The sequence below is a fragment of the Ovis canadensis genome, chromosome Y (assembly GCF_042477335.2).
Source record: "Ovis canadensis isolate MfBH-ARS-UI-01 breed Bighorn chromosome Y, ARS-UI_OviCan_v2, whole genome shotgun sequence".
Taxonomy (NCBI): domain Eukaryota; kingdom Metazoa; phylum Chordata; class Mammalia; order Artiodactyla; family Bovidae; genus Ovis; species Ovis canadensis.
The window spans coordinates 1,328,581-1,355,015 of NC_091271.1; the positions used below are offsets into that span (position 1 = coordinate 1,328,581).

Here is a 26,435-nt window from a genome sequence, read left to right on the forward strand (position 1 = left end):
ACACTCTTGTCACGCCCAGGAATTTTTATTGACTTGGAGCTGTAAGTTAACTCCTTCTCCGAGAGAGGTAATGGGGGTCAGCCCCCCGTAAAGTCAGAGGTATAGGTGAGAGCATGAAACAGTAAAGTAGGCAGACCCTGGTTTTGGGGGTAGATGCTCGGGAACAGGGGGTTTCCTGAGGCTCGATCCGCCTTTGCGTATGCCGAAGCCTCCTTCCTCATGACCTTTGCCATGGGCAGAGTTCCTCACGCCCACCTGGACCCCGGAAAGTGGCGCCCAAACAGGAGCCACTTTATTCCCGGACTGTGGGAATAAGCGTCTGTTGTTTAACCTGTGTGCACATGTCTGTTTCACAGTTTATATATATATATATATATGGGCTTCCCAGGTGGCGCTAGTGGTTAAAGAACCTTCCTGCCAAGGGACGAGACAAAAGAAACTCAGGTTTCATCCCTGGGTTGCAAAGATCCCATGGAGGAGGGCATGGCAACCCACTCCAGTGCTCTTGCCTGGAGAATCCCATGGACAGAGGAGCCTGGCGGGCTACAGTCCATGGGGTTGCAAAGAGTCGGACACGACTGAAGTCACTTAACACACATACGTAAACACAAAGGTCTGGCTGGGACGGCAGATTACAAATGGACCAGTCAGATGAACTAGCCGTTAAAAACTGAAGAAATAGATTAGGTCCCAGACTAAGACTGGGAGACACCAAGAGTAACAGTGACATGCAGAATTGCCTTTTGCATCCGTCAGAAATGGTCCAACCTTGGTCACGTCCTGTGGTTCAACTGGTATGTATATATCGAAGCTGTTACCGGAGTAGCTTCATTTGCTTGACACCCAGCAAGCAGTCAATCCTAAAGGAAATCAACCCTGAATACTCACCGGAAGGACTGAAGCCAAAGCGCCAATACTTTGGGCACCTGATGCAAAGAGTTGACTCATTGGGAAAAAAAAAAAGAAACCCAGATGCTGGGAAAGACTGAAAGCAGGAGGAGAAGGGGATGACAGAGGATGAGATGGTTGGCTGGCATCACTGACTCAGTGGACAGGTATCAGAAGCAAACTCTGGGAGAAAGTGAAGGACAGATGACCCTCACAGGCTATAGTCCATGAGGTGGCAAAGAATTGAACACAACTTAGATCCTGAACACGATCAGCCAAAGCAAACTGCCATGCTGAGATCTCCAGCAGACAAAGAGCTTACTCACAAGAGCTGGACGATAAAGACGGGCCGAGCGCCCAAGAATGGATGCTTTTTGAACTGTGGTGTTGGAGAAGCCTCTCGAGAGTCCCTTGGACTGCAAGGAGATCCAACCAGTCTGTCCTAAAGGAGATCAGTCCTGAATATTCATTGCAAGGACTGTTGCTGAAGCTGAAGCTTCAAGCAATACATGTACAAAAACTTAGCAACTGAACACAACGTTAGCTGAATGCATTGACCTAATAAGCCCCTTTGCTTGCCTGTCCCCAAATGCGCTTGGTCCCACTCCTGGTCTGGCTAATGAACTTCACTCCAGTTCCGTGGTGTTTGGATACAAGGCAGGAAGGTTTTTCAACTAACTTAATTTCATTCTGGAAGTTAGAGCCTCTTGGAAGCCAAAGCGTCTGCATGATGTTATGGAAATTTTTTTTTGTTTGGAACCAAGGAAAGCAGCACTGAAAGAAAAAAAAAAAAAAAGCAAAGTCATCATAATGAATCAGAGAAGTCTTCAAAATGCGTCTCTGGAGAGACATAAAGAAAAAAAACTCCAAGCCTGCCATTCAGAGCGCAGTGGTGCCAAAGATGACGGCTGATGGTGGGGACTCAAGTCTCTCACTGATCAAATATGCCCAGCTTCCAGAAGCTTCTAAAAAGAGAAACGTGTCAGCCATGGTGCAGGGCAGTTGTCAGAGGGTGGAGATTTGCCAGGTAGGGTCTTTCTTCTGAAGGTACTTGGGATGAAGTGGAAAGCTCCCAGGGAAGGGTCTTTGGAATCTGCCAGGAAGCACATGGCTCCTTCACTGAGAGGCTGACTTACCTCAAGGTGGCAACACGGCTGCAGCAGCTCCAGAATCCCTTTCCTCCCTAAGAAGCGTCCCAGAAGTCCTCTTGTTTACAACCGCCCAAGGTCCACACCCTCTACTGGCCCCCAGACCACGATAATTGGCAGAGTGAAAAGCCTGGAAAGTGAGACGCGGAAAAAGATGCAGAGAGAAGTTTGCAAGGAGGTGTGGGTCTCTCTGGGCTTCCCAGGTTGCTCAGCGGTAAAGAACTCGCCTGCCAACGCAGGAGATGAAGGCTCGATGCCTGGGTCGGGAAGATGCCCTGGAGAAGGGCATGGCAACCCACTCCAGTATTCTTGCCTGGAGGATCCCATGGACAGAAAAGTCTGGCAGGCTACAGTTCCTGGGGTTGCAAAGAGTCAGACACGACTGAAGGGAGTTAGCACGCACGCATTGCAGGGGAGGGGAGGCGGAGGTGGGGGGGCTCCCTGACTGAGCAGTCAATCCACGTTAACTATAAAAAAGTAACACTTCCACAGGCCGTTTTTCTGTTTTTCTGTCCCCTGCCCCGTCCCCCACATGATTACATTATGTAACTGCAATCTTGTGTGTGTTGGGGTTTCCATTGGCCAAGAAAAAAGAACCACCGTTCTCCGCGCCTCCGAAGTGTTTGTTCAGCTGTCAAGGAGTCCTGGGGTGTGTGTGGGTCATTGCACCTCTCGAGCCAGCTGTGTGTCCCACACAGGGGAACACGTGTCCGCTGTGTGTACCGGCAGAAGGTATCGGCAGGACAGCGGTGTGCGTGCGTGCGTGCGTGCGTGCGTGCGTGCGTGTGGAGGGGGTGGGGTGGAATGGGAGGAGGGTTCTGAGTCATCCTGAGTGGAAAGGCGTGTGATGGGGAGGGTCTGAGCCAGGGGGCAGGGTGGAATGATGAAACGGTGACTCAGGGCTGTTCTAGGTCTCACCCGCTGTCCCAAGGCCCTGAAGGCAGGCAGAGAGCATTTTAAGCGCTTCACTTCCCCAGGTGGCGCCAGCAGTAAACAACCTGCCAATGCAGGAGACATGTGTTCGATCCCTGGGTCAGGAAGATTCCCTTGGAGGAGGGCATGGCCACCCACTCCAGTATTCTTGCCAGGAGCATCCCATGGACAGGGGAGCCTGGCGGGCCACAGTCCATGGGGTGGCAGAGAGTCGGACACGACTGAAGGTTCTTAGCACCCACCTAAGCCTGGGACAGGGCCAAAGGGCCACGCTGCAGCTGTGGCTGGCGACTGTCCCCAGAAAAGGTCTCTCCCCACCCCCACCCTGGGCGCCAGCTGCCTGGAATGGGTAAGAAGGCCCGGTGGCCTGCACCTCCCCATTCCTGCCTCTGGGGGGAAGATGCTTAGGGAATGCAAAGAACCTGCAAAGGAGGTTCTTGGCCAGTCTGGGAAGTAAGGATCAAGTCGTGTCCGACTCTGTGTGACCCCATGGGCTGTAGCCCCACCGGGCTCCTCTGTCCATGGGATTCTCCAGGCAAAAACAGTGGAGTGGGTTGCCATGCCCTCCTCCAGGGAATCTTCCCCACCCAGGGATCGAACCCACGTCTCCTGCAGAGGCAGGCGGGTGCTTTACCGCTAAGGCCACCTGGGAAGCCCCAGGGGCGTCCGCCCTGCGCCCTTATAAGCCTCACCCACGCTCTGCGGTGTGCTGGTCCAGGCTGGACTCGGGCCGCGGGCTGCGGCGTGCAAGGCAGAGGGGAGCACACTTAACAGAGAAGGGGAGGGGAAGGGAGTCTGTCTAGGGGTTCCCAAGAAGACAGCAGAGGAAGCGGGGCGGAGAGACGCGGCCCGAGCCGGAGAGGGTTGGATTCCAGCCCGCGCGGCCCTCCCCGGCGGCTTGCTCCCCGGGGGCCCAGCGTTTGGGGCGGCGGCCGCGGGCGGGGCGAGTTCAGGCCGGGGCGGGGCGACGGCGCCGCTCCCGCCCCGGGTTCCGCCCGCCTGCCCGCCCCGCCCCGGGCGGGCCGGGTGGGGTAGTCCTGCCCACCCGCCGCAGCCCGTGCGGCAGCCCGCGCGCGCGCCACTCCCGGGACGCTCCCTGCGCTGCGAGGGGCGCACCATGGCGCGTCGGGCCGCCCTAACGCTGCTCCTGTTCGGCCTGCTCGGAAGCCTGGTGTCCACCCAGGGTGAGTGAGCGCCGGCCGGTGGGCACCCGCCGCCCCCGCACCCGACCACGACCAGGGGCGCGCGGATCGGACTTGGCCACCCGCGTTGGGACCCCAGGGAAGGGGGCGCGGCGAACCTTAAGAGGCGATCCGTGGCGGGTGGACATCGTTTGGCACGCAGTTTGGGGGGCGCACTTGGGGAGGGTTACCTGGGGGCGGACGGTGTCGGGGCTCACCTGCCTGGTGGGGGCGCACGATGCCGGGACACGCGCCTCGGTGGGAGGCTTACTTTGTGTGGCTGGAGCCGGGGCGCGCGGGGCGGATCGGCGCCGGGGACCCCTAGGGCTCTCCTCCCCACGGCAAGGATCCGCTATGCCAGCCGGTGGCCGACGCCGCAAGGAGGCGGGCTCCCTCTTTCCGCTCGCTTTCTCCCGGTGCGCCTTTGGAGGCGGACCCTCTCGAAGTTTTTTTTTTTTTTTGCAGTAGTTTGTTTGCTTTCAAATCCACAAAGTCTTCAAGTTGGAGGCACCCAATGGGCATTGGCGGCGGCCTCAGACCGCCCCCCGCCCCGAGACCCCACCTCCCGCTCTGTCCCTCTTCCCGTTTCGTTGCGGGGCCCACCCGTGCGCCCCTGCAGGGGCCCCGGTCCCAGCTGCGCGCGGGCCGGGCCTGGTGACGGCTGCTTTCCCGGAGCCACGCCCTACGGCCCCGGCCTAAATTTGGACTCGGCCCGGGAGCCTGAAACCCGGGAGAAGGGGAGGGAGGCAGGAAAAACTCGGAGGCCTGGAGACCATCAAGCGGTGTGTGTGTGTGTGTGTGTGTGTGTGTGTGTGTGTGTGTGTGTGTGTGTGTGTGTGTGTGTGTGTGTGTGTGTGTGTGTGTGTGTGTGTGTGTGTGTGTGTGTGTGTGTGTGTGCCTGGAGACCATCAAGCGGTGTGTGTGTGTGTGTGTGTGTGTGTGTGTGTGTGTGTGTGTGTGTGTGTGTGTGTGTGTGTCTTAGGGCCGTGTGTCTTGATGAGCGCGCCACTCGGGTGCAGGGCTCGGCATCCAAGAGACGCCTAATGATCAGCTATGTAAAAACCCTGGAAAAAAATAAAGGACGCCCAGCGTGCCGTTGGGGGCATTTTTCTTTCTCCTTTTAAAATGGAAGTTGAGATCCTGGTTTCCAGCCTTCTCTGTCCTTTTAAAAGGAAAGTTGCTGGGTGTGGCTTAAAAAAAAAAAACAAACCGGTTTCTCCAATTAACGGTTGCTTTCTCTCCTTTATATATGGTTATTTTTTAAGGAAACAGCGGCAGGAAAGGTGTCCAGTCTTCAGGACTGGATAGATCAGTGGTAGGCATGGTTTAGGAACCAGACTGCAGGACCCCAAAGACCTAAAAAAAAATGTTGATATGGAAATTTCCAGCTCAGCGCTATGAAGGTTGCATTTTTTATGCCCTGGCTCCCGCCTGCTGTTTGTCTTAGGGAGGGCTTGCTAATTAATGTGTGAACTTTTAAACTGTGCCCCTTCCCTGGTGGCTCAGCTGCTAAAGAATCCGCCTGCTGTGCAGAAGACCCCGTTTGGATCCCTGGGTCGGGAAGATTTCCCTGGAGGAGGGCATGGCAACCCACTCCGGTATTCTGGCCTGGAGAACCCCATGGACAGAGGAGCCTGGTGGGCTGCATTCCGGGGGGGGGGGGGGGGGGCGGGGAGCGGTCACAAAAGCGGCTTTCAGTTTAAAACACGTTCAAGAACTTGTGCGTTTGGGGGGAGGCTTTAAAAGACATTCAGCCTGATCCACGGGGACTTGCTGGAATACTTTTATAGCGTGGTGGGGAGGGCCGGGATTGGGTTTCCTGTTTCTCTCTTTCCTGCCTTAAAACCTGCCTGGGTTTGCTCCACCGTAAAGTTCTCCGTGAGAGCGCTTTGTTGTTTGTCTGTTGCTGTGTGTGAGTCACACCGGCTGGCTAGAGTTTTTCTAGCCCCCATGAGGCTGCACTGTTCGCCAGCTGCCCACCAGCTCGCTCTCCTGCGTGTGGTAGTATACGCGTGGCCGAGCTGCTCTGCTCGTTCATCCCGCCTTCTCCTTCCCCCGTTCTGTCCGTCCGATCCGTCCTCCACATCTGCCGCTCTCTTCCTGCCCTGCAGAGAGAGAGGTGCGTCTCTACCATTTTTCCCTCGATTCCGCATACACGGAAGCCTAGAGTCTTAACCCCTCGGATGGCCAGGCAAGTCTTTTCCTGCACCAGTTCTTAGGGTTAATAAGGCATAGTGCGTTTATGGATCTCCAGAAGTGCTTTTGTGGGTATATAACGGGCTTCCCTCAGAGAAGGCAGTGGCACCCCACTCCAGTACTCTTGCCTGGAAAATCCCATGGGCGGAGGAGCCTGGTGGGCTGCCGTCTATGGGGTCGCACAGAGTCGGGCACGACTGAGGTGACTTAGCAGTTAGCATGGGGGCTCAGATGGTAAAGAATCCATCCGCCTGCCAGTGCAGGAGCCCTGGGTTCGATTCCTGGGCCAGATAGATCCCCTGGAGGAGGGCATGGCAACCCACTCCACTGTTCTTGCCTGGAGAATCCCATGGACAGAGGAGCCTGGAGGGCTGCAGTTTATGGGGTCACAGAATAGTCAGACACGACTGAGCAACTAACCCTTCATGGACTTCCCTGGTGACCCAGTGGCTAAGACTTTGAGCTGCCAGTACAGTGGGCATGGTTTAGATTCCTAGTCGGGGAATTATTTCCACATGCTGCAAAGAAGACCCAGGGATCAAACCCCGGTCTCCTGAACTGCAGGCAAAGTCTCTACTGTCTGAGTCGTCAGGGGAGCCCCAGCTAGCACCTGGTGTCGTCAAAAAAAAAAAAAAAAAAAAAAAAAAAAAAAAAAATATATATATATATATATATATATATATATATATATATATATATAAAGTAAAAGCAGCTAAGTAAATGTCACCCCTTCAGTACAGGTTGTCAAAACAGGTTCCTTTAGCCATGCAAAATATTTACCCACCTTTGAAAAGGGCAGAGAAAGGACTTTGGCCTTGACTAGACAGACCTGTGTTGGCAAAGTCACGTCTCTGCTTTTCAATACGCTGTCTAGGTTGGTCACAGCTTTTCTTCCAGGGAGCAAGTGTCTTTTAATTTCATGGCTGCAGTCACCGTCTGCCGTGATTTTGGAGCCCGAGAAAATGAAGTCTGTCACTGTTTGCATTTTTCCCCATCTCTTTGCTATGAAGGGTTGGGACCAGATGATATGACTGTATGTATCATGAAAACAGCGAGGGAAGAGAAGTCTGTACCTGTTTCCAACAGAGCTTTTGTGGATTTTTTTTTTTTTTTGGCTGCACTGGGGACTCAGATGATAAAGAATCCATCCGCTTACCAATGCCGGAGACCCAGGTTCTATTCCTGGGCACTGGGTCTTTGTTAGACTTCCCGGATGGCTCAGCGGTAAAGAATCCGCCTTCCAATCCAAGAGACCTGGGTTTGAACCCTGGGTCGGGAAGATCCCCTGGAGAAGGGAACGGCAACCCACTCCAGTCTTCTTGCTTGGAGAATCTCATGGACAGAGGAGCCTGGTGGGCTGCAGTCCACAGGGTCGCAAAAGAGTCAGACAGGCCTGAGCACACTCGCAAAGGGTCAGTCTCTTGTTGTGGCGAGTGTGGGTTACCGTCCAGTTGCAGAGCAGCAGGTCTGGGCATGGGGCGTCAGTCCCTGCGGCTCCCGGACTTGGGAGTCCAGACTCGGTAGCTGTACTGCCTGGACTTGGTTGCTCTGATGCATTTGGGATCATCCCGGACCGGGAATCGAACCTCTGTTCTCCTGCATTGGTGGGTGGATTCTTAACCAATGGACCACCGAGGAAGGCCCAGTCCTAATTAATTATCACCCTTACAACCATATGGGAGAAAGACACACACACACACACACACACACACACACACTCTTCTACCACACTCAGCAGTTGTGAGTATTTTTTTATGCTCGTGTCCTCCTGGGAGAACGGCCTGGTTGTATGGGACACGCAAATGGTGTGTTGTGTTTGACTCTTTACGACCCCATGGACCGTGGCACCCCAGGCCTCCATGTCCATCACCAACTCCCAGAGCTTGCTCAAACTCATGTCCATGGAGTCAGTGATGCCACCCAGCCATCTCATCCTCTGTCGCCCCCTTCTCCTCCCGCCTTCAATCTTTCCCAACATCAGGGTCTTTTCCAATGAGTCAGGTCTTCCCATTAGGTGACCAAAGTATTGGAGTTTCAGCTTCAGCATCAGTCCTTTCAAGGAATATTCAGGAGTGAGTTCCTTTAGGATGGACTGGTTGGATCTCCTTGCAGTCCAAGGGACTCTCAGGAGTCTTCTCCGACACCACAGCTCAAAAGCATCAGTTCTTTGGCACTCAGCCTTCTTTACGGTCCAACTCTCCCATCCATACATGACGACTGGAAAAACCATAGCTTTGACTAGACGGACCTTTGTTGACAAAGTAGTGTCTCTGCTTTTTAATATGCTGTCTAGGTGGGTCATAGCTTTTCTTCCAATAAGCAAGCGTCTCTCAATTTCATGGCTGCAGTCACCATCTGCTGTGATTTTGAAGCCCCCACCCCTTCCCCAAGATGAAGTCTCTCAGTCTTTCCATTGTTTCCCTGTCTATTTTCTATGAAGGGTTGGACCAGGTGACATGACTGCACGTACGACCATAATAAAAAGTTTGAAAGGTCCCAGGAATCTCCAAAATATGACACACAGACAAGAAGCGAGCCCAAGTTACAGTGAAAATAGAGCCTGTAAATTTGGTGGCGTTGGAGCCGGATTGCCCCAAACCCTTGATTTGTTAAAATAAATAAATAACTGTCAAGGAAAACACAGTAAAACCAGGTCTGCCCGTGCCTGTCACAGCTGCAGCTGTATCTCTTCGTGTAGGGAAACAGAAGTTCCTTTTGGTTTTTTTTAAATTTCCTGTTCGTATTCTTCACCGGGTTCCTAGAGCAGTTTTGGGAGTTGGCGTATGGGTGTGTTAGTTTCAGCTTTGTCTTAGAATGAGTCGGTGCACCCACCGTTTAGCTAACTGAGATTTTTTTTTTTAAGTCTTGTAAACCGGAGACCAAAAAGTTCCTTTTTTTTTTTTTTTTAATAATTCCCCAGTGTTTCTCCATGGGGTGGTGGGGTGGGGAGTTCGAGACCTCTGACGTGCTATGAGTTGAGTGCGTTCAAAGAAGAAGATCATCAGACAGGTCAGAGGAGCAAACACCAGGTTGCTTCTGCCCACACTTTGCTAAGTAACCCCTGGTATGGTTTCAGACCGGTTCGTGTCTCTGGGTGGACCTGGCTTCATAGTGAAACCTCTTTGTTCCTGAGGGTCACAGGCTGGGTGGGGACTTTGACATGCGTTTGCAAGTCTGAAACCTCTTTCTTTTTGCTCTGCGTTCTGCCCGTGAAAGTGTTTGATAGAATCTCTTTATTGTCCAGAAGAGACAGTCAGGACATCAGCAACTTTTCAAAGAGCCGAGTGATGATTCCTTAGGGTGCTTTTGAGAGAGAGAAAAAAAAAAAAAAGATTACTTTAAAAAAAGTATATTTTTAATTGATTGATGATTGCTTTACAATATTGGCTTGGTTTCTGTCATGCAGCAACATGAATTAACCATCACTTCAGTTCAGTCGCTCATGCGTGTCCGACTCTGTGACCCCATGGACTGCAGCACGCCAGGCCTCCTGTCCATCACCAACTGCCGGAGTTCACCCAAACTTATGTCCATTGAGTCAGTGATGCTATCCAACCATCTCATCCTCTGTCATCCCCATAAGCGTACATATGTCTGGGATTCCCCAGCTGATACTAGTGGTAAAAAAAAAAAAAAAACCCACCTGCCAAATGTTAGGAGACCTGGGTTCAGTACCTGGATGGGGAAGATCCCCTGGAGGAGGGCATGGCAACCCACTCCAGTATCCTAGCCTGCAGAATCCCATGGACAGAGGAGCCCGGCAGGCTACAGTCCAGTGGGGTCGCAAAGAGTCGGACACGACTTAGCACGCACACACGTACATGTCCTCTGACTCTTGAATCCCACCTCCGAGTTTGCCTAACAGCTAATCTTTCAGCAGAAACTCTGCAGGCCAGAAGGGAATGGAAGGATACCTTTAAAGTACTGAAAGAAAAAAAAAAGTAATCTACAACCAAGATTACCTGCAAGGATCTCATTCAACATTGATAGGGAAATCAAAAGGTTTACAGATAAGCAGTTACTATAGAGCGTTTAACACCAGCAAACCAGCTTTCCAGCAAATAACTAAAGGCACTTCCGTAGGGCAGCACCCACAGGAGGAAGGAAAGACCTAGAACGATGAAGGATCCTGACCCAGAACGATGAAGAATCCGCCAGGAGGAACCCAGATACGTCAATCATTGATTTCCCAGTGTCTGCAGAGAGTTAGGGTGAATTCCCGCTTGTTCACCGCCCTTCCTTGAGCACGCGGCTAAAGTCAGAAGGGTTGCATTCCAGAGCTTGGAAGGTATTAGTCATCCCCAGACCCTGTAGCCAAAAACATTGTGACCACTTCTTTTTATCAGCGTCCCTCCCCTTCTCCCACCCCTCACCCCCACCCCCAGCCTTGTCTGATTGCACTCTGTCCCTCTGCAAACCAACCAGAAGCGTCTTGGTGGTGTAACCGCGAGGGCGCGGTGGACCGCATTAGGGGTAGACAGCAAGCAGATGATGCTGCCTCTGGGGCGGGCGAGGAGGCGTGCAGATTTCTCTTTGCAGGGCGAGAATTCAAGTGTGGCCCATCACCATCTGCTGTGATGGTCTTAGAGGTCAGTGATCCGTGGAGGATCCAGATGCCTTCATCTTGGGCACAGAATGAAGCCTTGCTGGACAAAGGGAGCCAGGCAGGTGAATTCTTCAGTGCTTGAACAAGGGTTCACACGGTGTAGGATGAAGACAGAGGGCCTGGGTGGGTCTGAGAGCGGCTTGGTGGGGGAGGGGGCCGTCATGGGAGGTGAGGTCACGGGGATGGGGTGCTTGCCTGACCCATGAGAGCATCCCCCACCCCTGCCACTGTGCTGAGGACTGAGTTAAGGACCACTGGCCTGACTGGGGCTTCCCTGCTGGTGCAGCTGGTAAAGAATCTGCCTGCAATGTGGGAGACCCGGGTTCGATCCCTGGGTCAGGAAGATCCCCTGGAGGAGGGCGTGGCAAACACTCTTGCCTGGAGGATCCCTGTTGACAGAGGAGTCCGGCGGGCTACAGTCCACGGGGTCGGAAAAAGTCAGACAGGACTAAAGCGACTTGGCACAGCATGCAGGGCCTGGCTGGACTGAGGCAGCCCTTGGTAGATGGGATTGATGATTGATGGATGGATGATGGGTTATAGATTTATAGGTGACGGACAGGATGCATGCCTAGCTAGATAGCTAAGGTCAATAGATGAAGTAATTGCACAGTTGGATGGATGCATGTAATGATTGGACAGTTGGATGGATGGAGGCATATAGGTAGGTAGATCTTGACGTTTTCCAGTGGTCATGTATGGATGTGAGTTGGACTGTGAAGAAGGCTGAGCACCGAAGAATTGATGCTTTTGATCTGTGGTGTTGGAGAAGACTCTTGAGAGTCCCTTGGACTGCAAGCAGATCCAACCAGTCCATTCTAAAGGAGATCAGCCCTGGGTGTTCACTGGCAGGACTGATGTTGAAGCTGAAACTCCAATACTTTGGCCACCTCATGCGAAGAGTTGACTCACTGGAAAAGACTTTGATGCTGGGAGGGATTGGGGGCAGGAGGAGAAGGGGACGACAGAGGATGAGATGGCTGGATGGCATCACCGACTCGATGGGCATGAGTTTGAGCAGGCTCTGGGAGATGGTGGTGGACAGGGAGGCCTGGCGTGCTGCAGTCCATGGGGTCACAAAGAGTCAGGCATGACTGAGTGACTGAACTGAACTGAGATCTTGAAAGTGAAAGTCGCTCAGTCGTGTCCGCCTCTTTGCGACCCCCATGGACTGTACAGCCCAAGGAAGTCTCCAGGCCAGAATCCTGGGAGTGGGTAGCCTTTCCCTTCTGCAGGAGATAGATGTTAGATGAATGATCACACATAAATGATACATAAATTGTAGATAAGGTGAATAGACCAGCTAGACTCCTTATAAGCTTCTCACGAGGCTGTGGCTTGTCCTCTCTGCATTCCTGCAAGATAAGGGGACTCAGGGCTGGGGAAGAAGGTGAGTGTCGCCTGTGGTATAGACTACACACCCTGTCCGGCTGCAGGAAGCAAGCTTCCCTGTCCGCCTCTGCAAAGGCGGATGCTGGCTTCCCCCGAGATCCCACCTGCCCCCCCAAAACTTCTCCCCAGCTTGCGCTTCACCTCTGTAACCGCTGATGGATCTAATCCATTGTAATCATGCCCGGGGCGTCTACACTGTGTGAGAAGAGGGCTGAGCGCCGGAGAAGGGCTGCTTGCCCCCTGTGGTGCTGCACAAGGGCTCTCTGAGAGGGCTCCCTCAGACAGCCGGGAGATGCCGCCGTGGAGGTGGTTCGGTGTCCTGCACCCACGGGATGACTGATCTTTGCTGACTCGGTGTCATGGTCTGCCCGTCCTCCCGTTGGAGTGTGCCCACGTGTCACCCTGGCGGGACTCCAGGGAAGATGGACCGTGGCCTTGAGCTCCGTGCTGGGCACCCGGAGGCTTGGTGGTTATTAGGGGCACAGACTCGTGGTTTCTGCGGCAAAGCCCCAGACGGTGTCCCCCACGAGGAGCCCAGTGCGCAGGCCTTGGGGACGCCCGGGGTCTCGAGAGGATGGGATGACGGAAGGAAGGAGACCAGCTGGCCGAGCGTGATGGGGAGGATGCTAGGTGATGATTCACTGCCTGGTGCCCTCTCTGGGGCCCGCCTCGCCCCGTCTGAGTCACGGGGTGCCCCCCTCCCTGTCCCCTCCTCCAGCACATCCGGAGGCTTGAAGGGGCACCGCCTGCAAACCACAGACGCGCTGCAGGCTTCCGGCCTGGGGGCTGGGGTCCTGCCACGCTCTGCAGCGAGCGAACCGCTTTGACGGTTTCTGCCTCTGAGGTCTGCCCCGGGCACTCAGCTTCTGGTCGTGTGGACAGTCCGCCCCGCCTCCATGATCGCTGGGGTGGGGCTTGGGCTGGGGGGGGGGGGTCTGTGTATGGGCCTCCCCGCCGAGGTGGGAGGCACTCAGGGGAGCCGTCAGCTTCTTGAAGTCGGGGTGGGGAGACAGGAGGCAGCCTCTGGGGAGAGCGGGGTCCTGGTCAACGTGGAGACGCCGCCCAGGTGACGGGTGGAGAACCATCCCGGCTGGGCGTCTGAGCCTGCAGTGAGCGCCGCTAAGCAGGGAGGCAGTGTGTGCGCACCCCCTCAGACAGAAGGTGTGTGCACTGGTTCAATACGTATTCACGCACACGCAGCGCTTGTTCAATACGTATTCACGCGCACGCGCACACACAGCGCTTGTGCAATACGTATTCACGCGCATGCGCACACACGCGTAGACGCACCCGTGAACGCGTACCTGCAGCGCACACATCCGCACCAGGGTGAACGTCGCCATCGCTCAGTCATGTCTGACTCTCTGCAACCCCGTGGACGGGGGAGCCTGGCGGGCCGGCCACGGGATGCTCCAGGCAGGAACACTGGAGTGGGTCGCCATGCCCTCCTCCAGGGGGTCTTCCCGACCCAGGGACCCAGCCTGCATCGCCTGCGTGGGGAGGCGGGTGCCTTACCTTCCGAGCCGCCTGGGAAGCCCAGATGTAGGAGTGTGTGCGTCTGAGTCTTAAACCCCTTATTCATCGCCCCACCGCCACTTCTGCCTTTTGGGAACCACAAGTTTGTCCCCTGTGTCTGTGAACCTGTTTTGGTTTTATAAATAGCTTCACTGGTCTAATGTTTTTTTTTACATTGTACACGTCAGCGATACATGATATCTGGCTTTCTGTGTCTGACTGACTTCACTGAGTATAATCGTCTCCAGGTCCACCCATGTGGCCGCAAACGGCATGACTGCATTCTTTTTTTTTAAATAATACCTGTCTGCCTGTTCTTAATACACACGTGGGGGGAAAAATCACGCACAGAGACACACTGCCCCACACTCTACACACCCAAGCCACACATCGGTATAGGAACCCCCGCCTGCACACACACCGCAAATCCACACATCCACACTGCACACAGAAAGCAAGCACACGTACCTATACGGATACACGCATGCAAACACCCCATACCACACACCTGCACACCAACCCCTGTGGGTCCCAAGTGAGTGAGAGTCGCTCAGTCGTGTCTGACTCTTTGCGACCCCATGGATTGTAGCCCGCCAGGCTCCTCTGCCCATGGGATTCTCCAGGCAAGAATACTGGAGAGGGTTGCCATGCCCTCCTCCAGGGGGTCTTCCCGACCCAGGGATCGAACCCGGGTCTCCCGCATTGCAGGCAGATTCTTTACCATCTGAGCTGCCAGGGAATCCCCAGCCACTCTAAATGGGCACAGATACATACACACACACACTCGGTCACTCAGCACACAAAGCTGCCCACCCGCCCGCATCCACACAAAAGAGGAAGGGAGAGGGAGGCGGTTCTAGTCTTTCTGTGTGACATTCTGCAGGACGGAACATGTCGTGACCGTCTGGAGCTTCCCGGGGATGAAAGTGGCCTGTTAGATGCCCGGCACTTCCTGAGGTTGGGGGGAGGGGTGGTGCGTGTCATCTTTGATTTGTGCACATTTGCAAAGACCCTGATTCTGGGGAAGATTGAGGGCGGGAGGAGAAGGGGGCGACAGAGGATGAGATGGTTGGAAGGCATCCCCGACTCAATGGACATGAGTTTGGGTAAACTCCGGCAGGTGGTGATGGAGAGGGAGGCCTGGCGTGCTGCAGTCCGTGGGGTCGCAGAGTCGGACACGACTGAGTAACTGGACTGATTGGAACAGTGATCCTTCAGTCGGCCACCATTCTCCTTCCTGCTGACCGGACGCTCAGCAGAATTACCTTGGCTTTTCTTCATTTCATCGTTAATTGGAAATAGAAATGGTGTTGACATCGTTTCAATAAAGCAGCCAGCAACCGGATAGAACAACAGCGGAATAAAGGCAGTTCCCCCCTTCTCGGCAGCAGTTAAGAAAGAAAAGGAAAAGTTATCCTTTTCCGGATCGTCTGGTGTTTCTACAGGAAGTACGTTTTGGTTGTTTAGTTATAGACAGTTATGCCACGGGTTTTCCTCTCCACGTCTTTCTCCGTCGTGTGTTGGAAATTGGGCTTTTCCGGTAACTCAGATGGTGAAGAATCCTGCCAGTGCAGGAGACACGGGTTGGATCCCTGGGGCGTGAAGAACCCCCTGGAGGAAGGAATGGCTACCCACCCCAGTGCTGAAAGCTGTTCCCTGCCGATTTCGAAAGACCTGCTTTTTTTTTTTTAGAATAACTCACGTGCAGAATTATCCTGGTTTCCCGCTAGTTTAATTGATGTTAAACCCGGAGATCGTCGACAGTCTAAAGCATAAGCTGACATGTTCTTACTTTTAGGCTTCAGGGTGAATATTCCAAGAGAGAACTCAACACGTGATCCACCTTCCAAAACCACGCCCCCTACTTATTGTTTCCTTACCTTCCGAATTTAATTTTTCGTAACTAACTGGACTGTTTTTTTTTTTTTTCCAGATGATTTCGATTTATCGCTCGCCCTTGATGGTAAGTCAGATTGCAAGCATTTTATAGACTCGGAATAGATTCTATACATTCTATGCTATACTATATTCTATTGTATACCATATTACTATTAGTAGATCTTTTGAAACACGTCTAAACGGCGATCACCAGGCTCACATTTGTTGAGGAAAATCGAGATGCTCTCATCGGGATACGTTAATCCTTTTTTTTTGGATTGAATAACTTCCGTACTCTGTGGCGGTCAGGAGGCCACATGGGATTGCCAGGCGCTTGGAGAAGTGGGTGGTCCCCTGTGGGCTGGTCTTTGGTGAGCTGATTTCCTGTGGACTGATCTCCCATGGGCTGATTCCCTGTGGACTGGTCTCCCGTGGGCTGTCCCCCGTGGGCTGGTCTCCTGTGGGCTGGTTTTCCATGGACTGGTTCCCTGTAGGCTGGTCTCCCGTGGGCTGGTCCCCTGTGGACTGGTTTTCCATGGACTGGTCCCCTGTGGGCTGATTTCCTGTGGGCTTGTCCCTTGTGGGCTGGTCTCCTGTGAGCTGGACTTTTGTGAGCTGGTTTCTTGTGGGCTGATTTCCTGTGGGCTGTCCTTTGTGGGCTGGTTTCTGTGGACTGGTCCCTCATGGGCTGATTTCCTGTGGGCTTGTCCCCCGTGGGCTGGTTATCTATGGACTGGTCTCCTGTGGGCTGGTCCCCCATGGGCTGGTTTCTTGTGGGCTAATTTCCTGTGGGCTTGTCCCTTGTGGGCTGGTCCCCTATGGGCTGGTCTCCCGTGGGCTGTCCCCCGTGGGCTGGTTTCCTGGGGGCTGGTCCTCTGTGGGCTGATTTCCTGTGGGCTTGTCCCTTGTGGGCTGGTCTCCCGTGGGCTGGTTTTCCATGGACTGGTCCCCCGTGGGCTGGTCTCCTGTCGGCTGGACTTTTGTGAGCTGGTTTCTCACGGGCTGATTTTCTGTGGGCTGGCTTCTGTGAGCTGGTCCCCCGTGGGCTGGTCCCCCGTGGGCTGGCTTCTGTGGGCCGGCCCCCCGTGGGCTGTTCCGCCGGGATCACACTGACTCCATCCCTCATCCTGTGGCTGCATCTCCCCAATCTCCCCATCTCCTTTCACGCGGCCACTTGGCATCAGCGCCTCTCCATCTCCCAGTCTCCGTCTCGTAAGGGCCCTCGTCTGTAAGGGTCTGTGCTAATACACCATGAACCCCCACCTTCACCAGCGTTACTTGCAAAGACCCTCTTTGTAAAGAAGGTTGGATGCTAAGGCTCCCGTGGAATCTGGGGGCCCAGGATCCATCCCAGGACATCTCTTTTTAGCTCCTGGGGTCCGATGTGGAGGCGTCAGTGAAACCACAAGAGCAGCAGCGTTCCCAAAAGCCATCGGTTGGGGGTGTTCGGGAGGGGGATAGTCTTATTCTTGATGGTGAGAGTCTTCTTCTGCTTGGCTGCTGGGAAGAGGTGATCTCAGCCCCACTCTGCCTTGCTGCCCAGAGGGTCAGCCTTGGTGGGAGTCCCAGGCGGCCAAAAGGGTGCCCTGCCCAAGAAACCGGAACAGCCTTTTAGTTTTAGCCAGGGGTCCGCTGTCCCCCTGCTCCCCCAGCTCCTGCAAAGGCCCCGAGCTCTGCCCCGTGTCCTGCTGCTGAACGGCTGTTCTCTGGGCTTCCTCTTCCGCTCCTTGGCCGCTGGCTGAGCTGTCTGGAAAACATGATGCTTCAGACATTTTCTGACTCTTTATTTTTTTTCTTTCTTTCTCTGAAACGTATTTATTTGGCTCTGCTGGGCCTTTGTGGCAGACCGTGGACTTTCTCTAGTTTTGGCGAGCGGGGGTTACTCTCTAGTTGGGGTACACGGGCTTCTCATTTTGGGGGCTCCGCTTGTTGCAGAGCAGGGGTCCTAGGCCACGCAGGATTCAAGAGTTTTATCTTGAAGTGATTCAAGAGTTGTGGGAGCGTGGGCTTACTTGCCTTGTGGGATCTTCCCAGATCAGGGCTTGAATCCCTTACCCCTGCATTAGCAGGGGGATCCTTAACTCCTGGACCCACCCAGGGAAGACCACCTCTCTCTGACTGTTTTGAAGGAAAACAGGAGAGCGTGGAGGGTTGACTGTGTTTCCCAGTCACCAGATTTCCTGGCTGAAATGTCTTTTCTCTTTCACAGATGACAAGAAACCCACTCCTCCTCCACAAAAACCAGCACCCGGTAAGAAGCAGAGGTGCTCAGCGTCCAAAAACACAGCACAGAAGCTGTCATGCACCCCACTTTCACCAGGAGCTGGGGGAGATGCAGACGGCTAGATGCCCGCAATGGATACAGCCTGGTTAATATTTGAACGATGCTGTGATGTCTCACGTCCAGCAGCGGCCGTAAAAGAGCAGACGCTGACACTTTGGCGAGCTGCTCTGGGGGTCCCGTGGGAAGCATCTCTTTATGCCGAGTATCTGTTACTGGATTTCAATACTCATCTCTTGGGAGGAGCAATTTTAGAAGCTGGGACCCTCTTATAACCCGTGAGCAGACTCAGATCTCAGTGTCCACGAGGACCATACCTGATGTCACTCACCCTTTCTGGAAAAATCTCAAGATTCAGAGACCAGTGACAGAACTGCCTAAGGATCAGATTCACTGGGGTGTGGGGGCGGCTTCCCAGGTGGGGCTAGTGGGAAAGAACCCGCCTGCCAGTGTAGGAGACGTGAGAGACGCAGGTTCGACCCCTGAGTCGGGAAGATCCCCTGGTGGAGGGCGTGGCAACCCACTCCAGTCCAGTATTCTTGCCTGGAGAATCCCACGGACAGAAGGGCTGGGTAGGGTACAGTCCATGGGGTTGCAGGGAGTTGGATACAACTGAAGTGACTTAGGTCACACACAGACACACGCACGCACGCACGCACGCACAGATTCACTGGGGGTTAGCCGCCCAGCATTCAATCAATGCCCAAAGTTAACCGAGCTCTTATCACTTATTTATATATACATATGTATATATAACAGCTCCGTTTAATTATTGGATTTCTCATGTAAAAAGGTGAAAGTGTTAGTCAGTCATGTCTGACTCTCTGCAAGCCCGTGAACGGTGTAGCCCGCCAGGCTCCTCCATCTGTGGGACTGTCCAAGCAGGAATGCCGGAGTGGGTTGCCATTGCCCTCTCCAGGGGATCTCCCTGACCCAGGGGTCGAACCTGGGTCTTTTGCATTGCAGGCCATGTCTTTACTGTCTGAGCTACCAGGGAAGCGTCGTGAGTAAAGGATAGCATTACTCATGTGACTCTGTGTTTGGCCCACCCATGCGTGCAGAACGTGCTGGCTGAGTCACTGTTGGACAGCGGAAATGTGAACCATCACGAGCTCCCTGGAACGCTGATGGTGTTTCCTGCGTATGACTCACGATGGCTCAGAACCTTGTGCTGGGTGGGCACAGAACCTCTCCTGGGTGTCTCTGGGACTTGAGTCCTTAAGACAAAGAAGGCCACCTCTAAAATCTCCAACCCTCTGAAACATCACATCAGTTTATCGAGCACGCCTGGGTCAGCCGAATCACTTTTTCACTGGATGTGAACCCAAATCAGGCCACGCGTTTCTGTTGTTGTATTATAACAACTATGTTGCCAGAGTCACGGGCGACTTGGGAGAGTTGGTTTCAGGGTGGACAGTCAACGGGGAAAGAATTGTATGCAGACAGAAGTCGGAATTCCACCTTGGTCCAGGGGGCCCATAACTGATTGATAGATACCTTTCAGGATTTTGACTTTTCCCTTTGATTCTTTTCCTGGAAGAGAAGAAGGGTGTGAACACGGTCAGGAGTTCCGTATTGCGGTTGGTACACACTGATACGTTCTACTGTCTGCGTCGAAAGCCATTTCTGCAGAACTTCAGTTCACGCAGAACTCCAGTGTTCACTGTCTTTTCTCCTTTAGGGAATGATGACTTCGATTTGACCGATGCCATTGGTGGTGGAGGAGACGGTAAGTAGTCTTGTCGGAAATCTCCTGTGGGTCTGACCTGGTTATTGGATCATTTCAAAGAGGCTTTTTTCTCTTTTAATGAAATCAAATGAGTTTGCCCCCCGGAAAAGCCTAAGGAACGGGTGTTATTGTTTGTTCGTTCTGAGCTTTTGGCTTTTGTCTGTCTTCTTTGGATTTAGAACTTACGGTGTCTGCGGGATATGAGACAGAATGAAAACACCCTGGGCAGGGCTGGCCTCGTGGGGTCGTGGGGTCACGCCCTGTAGGTCTTCCATCCTTGGTGGAACGAAGGCTGTGTGGCCGCTGTATTCAAAATAGTAGAACAGTTTGAGCAAGGATATGCAAAATGCATTCTCAGTTGGCACCGGACCCCACAAATTCTGTGGCGGGCCCAGCCATCTGCTTTATTTGCTATTGGAAGTGAAGTGTTACAGCTGGATGCTGACAGACAGAAACCCGCAGGTGGCTGCGTGTACGTATCCCCACCGTGACAAGGTGTCCCCGGCCGTGACGAAGGGCACACTTTCATTTCCCACAGTCCGGTTAGCCAGCTGTATGCAAATGCTTCCCAGATGGCGCTTAGTGGTGAAGAACCCGCCTGCCGCTGCGCCAGATGTAAGAGACGTGGGTTTGATCCCTGGGTCGGGAAGATTCCCTGGAGGAGGGCATGGCACCCCACTCCAGTATCCTTGCCTGCAGAATCCCATGGACAGAGGAGCCTGGCGGGCCACAGTCCATGGGGTCACAGAGAGTCGGACACGCCTGGAGCGACTTGGCACCCACACGTGCAAACGCGTGTTCTGTGTTCTTGACCTCAGAGTGCTCATAACTGCAACCGTCCTCTTTGACAGATGACCGAGTGTCACCCAAGCCGCCGAAGCCAAGACCTCAGCCAAACCCCAAGCAGCCTGGCACTTCTGGTGAGACCCTGGGGCTCCTTGTGTGTGTTTCAGAGTTCAGTGACCTCTGTGTCAGCTGAAAGGAGGTCATTCCAGACTTAGCGTGATCCTACAGTGAATTATGGCAACCCGCTCCAGTGTTCTTGCCTGGAGAATCCCGGGGATGGGGGAGCCTGGTGGGCTGCTGTCCGTGGGGTCGCACAGAGTCGGACATGACTGAAGCGACTTGGCAGCAGCAGCATTAGTGAATTGGAGAAGGCAGTGGCACCCCACTCCAGTACTCTTGCCTGGAGAATCCCATGGACGGAGGAGCCTGGTGGGCTGCAGTCCGTGGGGTCGCTAGGAGTCGGACACGACTGAGCGACTTCCCTTTCCCTTTCACTTACAGTGAATGCTCTGTGCAAGGGAATTCCAATTTTCCAGTCTTGGAAAGCAGTATTCAGAAAGATTTCTTTTTTTTTTTTTGGATTTGATGTTTAGTTTGCTGATTTTACTTCCAAGATTGCAATGGAAATTAATAAAAAAGAAAAACAGTGTAAGATTTTAAATATAGAGAATCAATTTGGGAAGGCATGGGCTTCCCTGGAAGCTCAGCTGGTAAAGACTCTGCAACGCAAGAGACCCCAGTTCGATGACTGGATCTTGAAGATCCCCTGGAGAAGGGACAGGCCACCCACTGCAGTATTCTTGGGCTTCCCTGGTGGCTCAGCTGGTGAAGAATCTGCCTGTAATGCGGGAGACCTGGGCTCCGTCCCGGGGTCGGGACGATCCCCTGGAGGAGGGTATGGCAGTCCACTCTAGTATTCTTGCGTGGAGAACCCCACGGACAGAGGAGCCACTCATCCATATACACACTCACAGACACACACATGCACACATGCGCACGCACACACACACACACGTACGAGCATGCACACACATAGATGGAAAAACCTGCGTTTAAGCATTCCAGAGAGCCTTCTCCACGAGTTCTTTCCCTATTCCCCGTTGCCCACCGAAACTCCGCATAGTCCGCTCCTGGAAACCACCCTCTGTTTCGGGCAGCTTGCCCAGAGGATGGTGGAGAATTTTGAACAGTGGAATTTGTCTCATCACGGGCTCCCTGGGGCAGGAACACTTTCCCAGGAGCATCTCACGATAACTCGGTAAGTCGAGTTGGGTGGATACATAAGCTCTCCCAGTTGTCTCTGGGACTCGAAAAAGAGTCTTTAAGAAGGCAGCATCTGAAACCATCAGGAGTCTTTCATTTTGTGGACAGAAAACATCCTTCTATGGAGCACAGCTGGGTCAGTTGAATCCCTCTTTCAGTGGGCACTAGCCCAGATTGGGCCACAGATATCTGTTCTTACATTGTAACATCTGTATTGCGAAAGTCATTGGCAACTTGGGAGGGTTGGTTATAGGGTGGACAGTTAATGGGAAAGAATTCTGTGCAGGCAGAATTTGGAATTCCCGCTTGGCCCATGGGGCGTAATTATAAGTTGCTTTCATTATTTTGATTTCGTTTTTCCTTGTATTTTTCTTCTTGACCTTACATTCTTCTAAGACTGTGAAAACGGTCGGAGTTTGGTTTTCCTGTTGAGTTTCTGGTCAGCCTGATAACTCGATACTGTCTGTATAGAAAGCCATTTCTGGTCTTCATTTCACGCACAACTTCAGTCTTCACTGTCTTTCTCCTTTAGGGAATGATAACTGGGATTTAAACGACGCCCTTGATGGTGGAGGAAAGGGTAAGTAGGCTGTCTTAAATCTCCTTCGTGTCTGACTTGATTATTCATCATTTCAAAGGAGTGTGTCTCTCTTAAAGACGTCGAATTTGTCTGACTTGATTATTTATCATTTCAAAGGAGTGTGTCTCTCTTAAAGACTCGAATTTGTCTGACTTGATTATTTATCATTTCAAAGGAGTGTGTCTCTCTTAAAGACGTCGAATTTGTTTTCACCGGGAAACCCTGAGGAATAGGTGTGTGGTTTCTGTGATTGAGTTTTTGGCTTTTTTCTGTACGCCGATAAGAAAGGCACATCATGAGCCCACGTGATGGGGGAGGATCAACCAGGCTGGGGAGGTACCTGGACACAGGTACCTTATCTTTTGTTTTAGAACTCTTAGAGTCTTTGGGGTGTGTAAGGCACTTTGAATACCATTGGTCGGGCTGAGCCTCACAGGCACGTGGGAACACGCAGGAACCCCACACTCACAAGGGGCTCCATTTTTGGTTGAACAAACAGAGGCCACACTTTCATTGCTCACGGTTCAGTGTGGCCGCCGTATTGAAATTCCTGGTGCAGTTTGGAGCACGGACGTGCAAAATGCATTTTTCACTCTGCACTGGACCCCGCACGTTCTGCAGCTGGCCCAGCCATCTGCTCTATTTTCTGTGGGAGAGACAGGAAGTGAAGGGTTATAGCTGGATGCCGACGGACACGAATCCGCAGGCGGCTGTGTGTGCGTTCATCCCCAGCACGACAAGGTGTCCCCAGCCGTGACAAAGGGCACACTTCCATTTCCCACTTAACTGTCTGTATGCAAGCGCTTCCCAGGTGGTGCCAGTGGTAAAAACAAACAAACAAAACCCTGCCTGCCCAAGGCGGTACACATAAGAGATATGGGTTTGATCTCCGGGTCTGGAAGACCCCCTGGAGGAGGGCATGGCAACCCACTCCAGTGCTCTCGCCTGGAGAATCCCTTGGACAGAGGAGCCTGGCGGGCTACAGTCCACGGGGCCGCAGAAGAGTCGGACACGACTGAGCGACTTACACGCACTCGTGGAAACGCATGTCTTGCTTTCTTGACCTCAGAGTGTGAACGCATGTCTTGCTTTCTTGACCTCAGAGTGCTCATAAGTGCAACCGTCCTCTTTCACAGGTGGCGGAGCGTCACCCGACTCACCGAACTCAAAACCTCAGCCAGACCCCAAGCAGCCTGACTCTAACGGTGAGACCCTGGGGCTCCTGGGGTTCCTTGTGTGCGTTTCAGGCTTCCGTGATCCCTGTGTCAGCTGAAAGGCGGTCATTCCAGGGTTAGCGTGATCGTACAGTGAACGCTCTGTGCAAGGGAATGCCGATTTTCCAGTCCTGGAAAGCAGTATTCAAAAACATTTTTTTTGTTGTTGTTTTGGATTCGATGTTTAGTTTGCTGACTTTACTTACCAGGTTTTAATGAAAGCTCAGAAGTATTCAGTGTGATTTTTAATATAGAGAATGAATCTGGAGAAACATATGAGCTTGAGCAAAAGCTCTTTGTTTTTTTCTTGATGCTTTTTGCTTTTTCTCACCCATCTTCGTGTGCTCAGAGACATTTGACTGCCATTAGTTTTCTCAGCTGAAGAGCTGTCGAAACTTCCCATTTTGAGTGGGCTTCTTTTGTTCATTGAAATGCATTATTTGTTTGTATATCTTGCACATTTATGTATTTGTTTGATGGTATTACCAACTCAATGGACGTTGAGTTGGAGCAAACTCTGGGAGATGGTGATGGACGGGGAGGCCTGGCATGCTGCAGTCCGTGGGGTCGCAAAGAGTCGGTCAAGACTGAGTGACTGGCTGAACTGATTTATTTGTTTAATTTTTAACCTGGAAAAATAGGAATAATGTCCATCTTCTAACACAGTGAAGGGGATTATTCTCTCTAGTATTTTATATCCGTTTAAATGCAAGCAATGGTAAGTGAAACTGTCAGCCTTTAATTCATACTGTGTTATAACATTCTTGTTCACTTGCCAACTCGCGTCGGACTCTCCACGACCCCATGGACTGCAGCACGCCAGGCCTCCCTGTCTGTCCATCACCAACTCCCGGAGCTCGCTCAGACTCATGTCCACCCAGCCAGTGATGCCATCCACCCACCTCATCCTCTGTCGTCCCCTTCTCCTCCTGCCTTCAGTCTTTCCCAGCATCAGGGTCTTTTCCAGTGAGTCGGGTTTTCGCATCAGGGGGCCAGAGTATTGGAGCGTCAGCTTCAGCATCAGCCCTTCCGCTGAAGATTCAGGCCCGATTTCCTTCAGAACGTACTGGTTGGGTCTCCTTGCAGTCCAAGGGACTCTCAGGAGTCTTCTCCAGCACCGCAGTTACAAAGCATCAGCGGCGCTCAGCCTTCTCGATGGTCTGACTCTCGCATCCGTCCACGACCGCTGGGATAACGATGGCTTTCAATGTGCAGACCTTTGTCGGCAATGATCTGTATCTGGGTTTGCTTTTTAATATGCTCTTTACGTTTCTCGCAGCCTTCCATCCATAATGTCAAACTTTTCGCCAACGAGGATTCCAGAAGCATTTTCTGAAGTTGTTCGCAGGTTTTAATCGTACGAGTTTTCTTGGCAGTTAGGTGCCACCACACCTGATGGCTGATTCTGAAGATGGTGTGTGTCTTCTGATCGTTCAGAATGGCGGGTCTCTTAGTTTATCATAGTTGAGAACGTGGGTGTCCCAGGGGGTCAGCATGGGCGTCGGAGGCGGCCTCTGAGGAGGGTGGGGGGTGGTGGAGGGAGGTCAGCACTGCCGAAGAGCCCGCGTGATGGGGGAGAATCAACCAGGCTGGGGAGGTACCTGGACACAGAGCTGCAAAGCAGACAGACAGTGCGCGCACACACTCAGGCTCAGATGCAAGGCACACGTGCCCACGTACATGCGCAGCGCTCGCTCAGGACATGCGCAGCGCTCGCTCAGGACATGCGCAGCGCTCGCTCAGGACATGCGCAGCGCTCGCTCAGGACATGCGCAGCGCTCGCTCAGGACATGCGCAGCGCTCGCTCAGGACATGCGCAGCGCTCGCTCAGGACATGCGCAGCGCTCGCTCAGGACATGCGCAGCGCTCGCTCAGGACATGCGCAGCGCTCGCTCAGGACATGCGCAGCGCTCGCTCAGGACATGCGCAGCGCTCGCTCAGGACATGCGCAGCGCTCGCTCAGGACATGCGCAGCGCTCGCTCAGGACATGCGCAGCGCTCGCTCAGGACATGCTCGTGCATGCAGACACACGCGTGTGAACACGTGTGCACTCACGTCCCTCCGGGCGCTGGTGCAGTGGGCCCCATGCAGTGTGCACGCTCTGGGCAGCACACGCACGCATGCAGGCACACGAACACACACGCAAACGTGAGACGCACATCCGTACACACACATGCGCGTACGCACGCCTGTTAGTTGGAAAAACCTGCCCGTGATGACCAAGCCTGTTGCTGTCGGTGCAGCCTTCCAGAGAGGCTTCTCCACGTGTTCTTTCCGTATTCCCCGCTTTCCCACCCAAACTGGGCGTCTCCCAGTCCTGGAATCCCTCTGCTTTGGGCAGCTTGCCCAGAGGACGTGCTGGATAAATCGAGCTGTGGAATTTGTACCATCACGGGATCCCTGGGGGCAGCAACAATGTTTCCCACTAGGGACTCCTGCGATCCCTGTTGGGTGGATACATTGCAAGCTCTGCCAGCTCTCGCTGGCACTTGAAAAAGCGTCCTTAAAACAAAGAAGGCAGCCTCTGAAACCATCAGCAGTGGTCACATCATTTCTGTCCAGCACAACGGGGTGTGGAACATCCACGTCGCAGAAGTTGTCTGCAGCTTGGTAGAGGACGGTGGTTATACGTTGGATGGTCAGAGGCAGAGAATGCCCCATAGGCCGAAGCTGACACTGTGGCTCAGTTCTCGAGGCCTAATTGATGTATAAAGCACTGTCATTAGTTTGGTTTGGCTTTATTCTTTTCCTTGAGGAGGCGAGTGAGGTGAAAGCAGTCGGGAATTTGGTATTTCTCTGGAGTCTTTGGGCTTCCCTGGTGGCTCAGCTGCTAAAGAATCCGCC

General features: G+C 53.2%; 1 protein-coding gene across 2 annotated transcripts in view; it reads left to right on the plus strand.

The window, feature by feature from the left end:
- The first annotated feature begins 3,777 nt into the window (after positions 1–3,777).
- LOC138929697 (CD99 antigen-like) overlaps positions 3,778–26,435 on the plus strand; it is a 34,269-nt gene continuing 11,611 nt past the window's right edge. The window contains exons 1-7 of one of the 2 annotated variants that reach the window (XM_070289536.1): positions 3,778–4,153; positions 15,793–15,822; positions 17,947–17,988; positions 19,700–19,747; positions 20,599–20,667; positions 22,329–22,376; positions 23,513–23,581. In XM_070289536.1, the coding sequence (XP_070145637.1) occupies positions 4,087–4,153; positions 15,793–15,822; positions 17,947–17,988; positions 19,700–19,747; positions 20,599–20,667; positions 22,329–22,376; positions 23,513–23,581 (373 nt within the window). In that variant the 5' untranslated portion in view covers positions 3,778–4,086. The remainder of the gene's footprint in view (positions 4,154–15,792; positions 15,823–17,946; positions 17,989–19,699; positions 19,748–20,598; positions 20,668–22,328; positions 22,377–23,512; positions 23,582–26,435) is intronic. The other variant, XM_070289537.1, reaches the window with a different exon arrangement.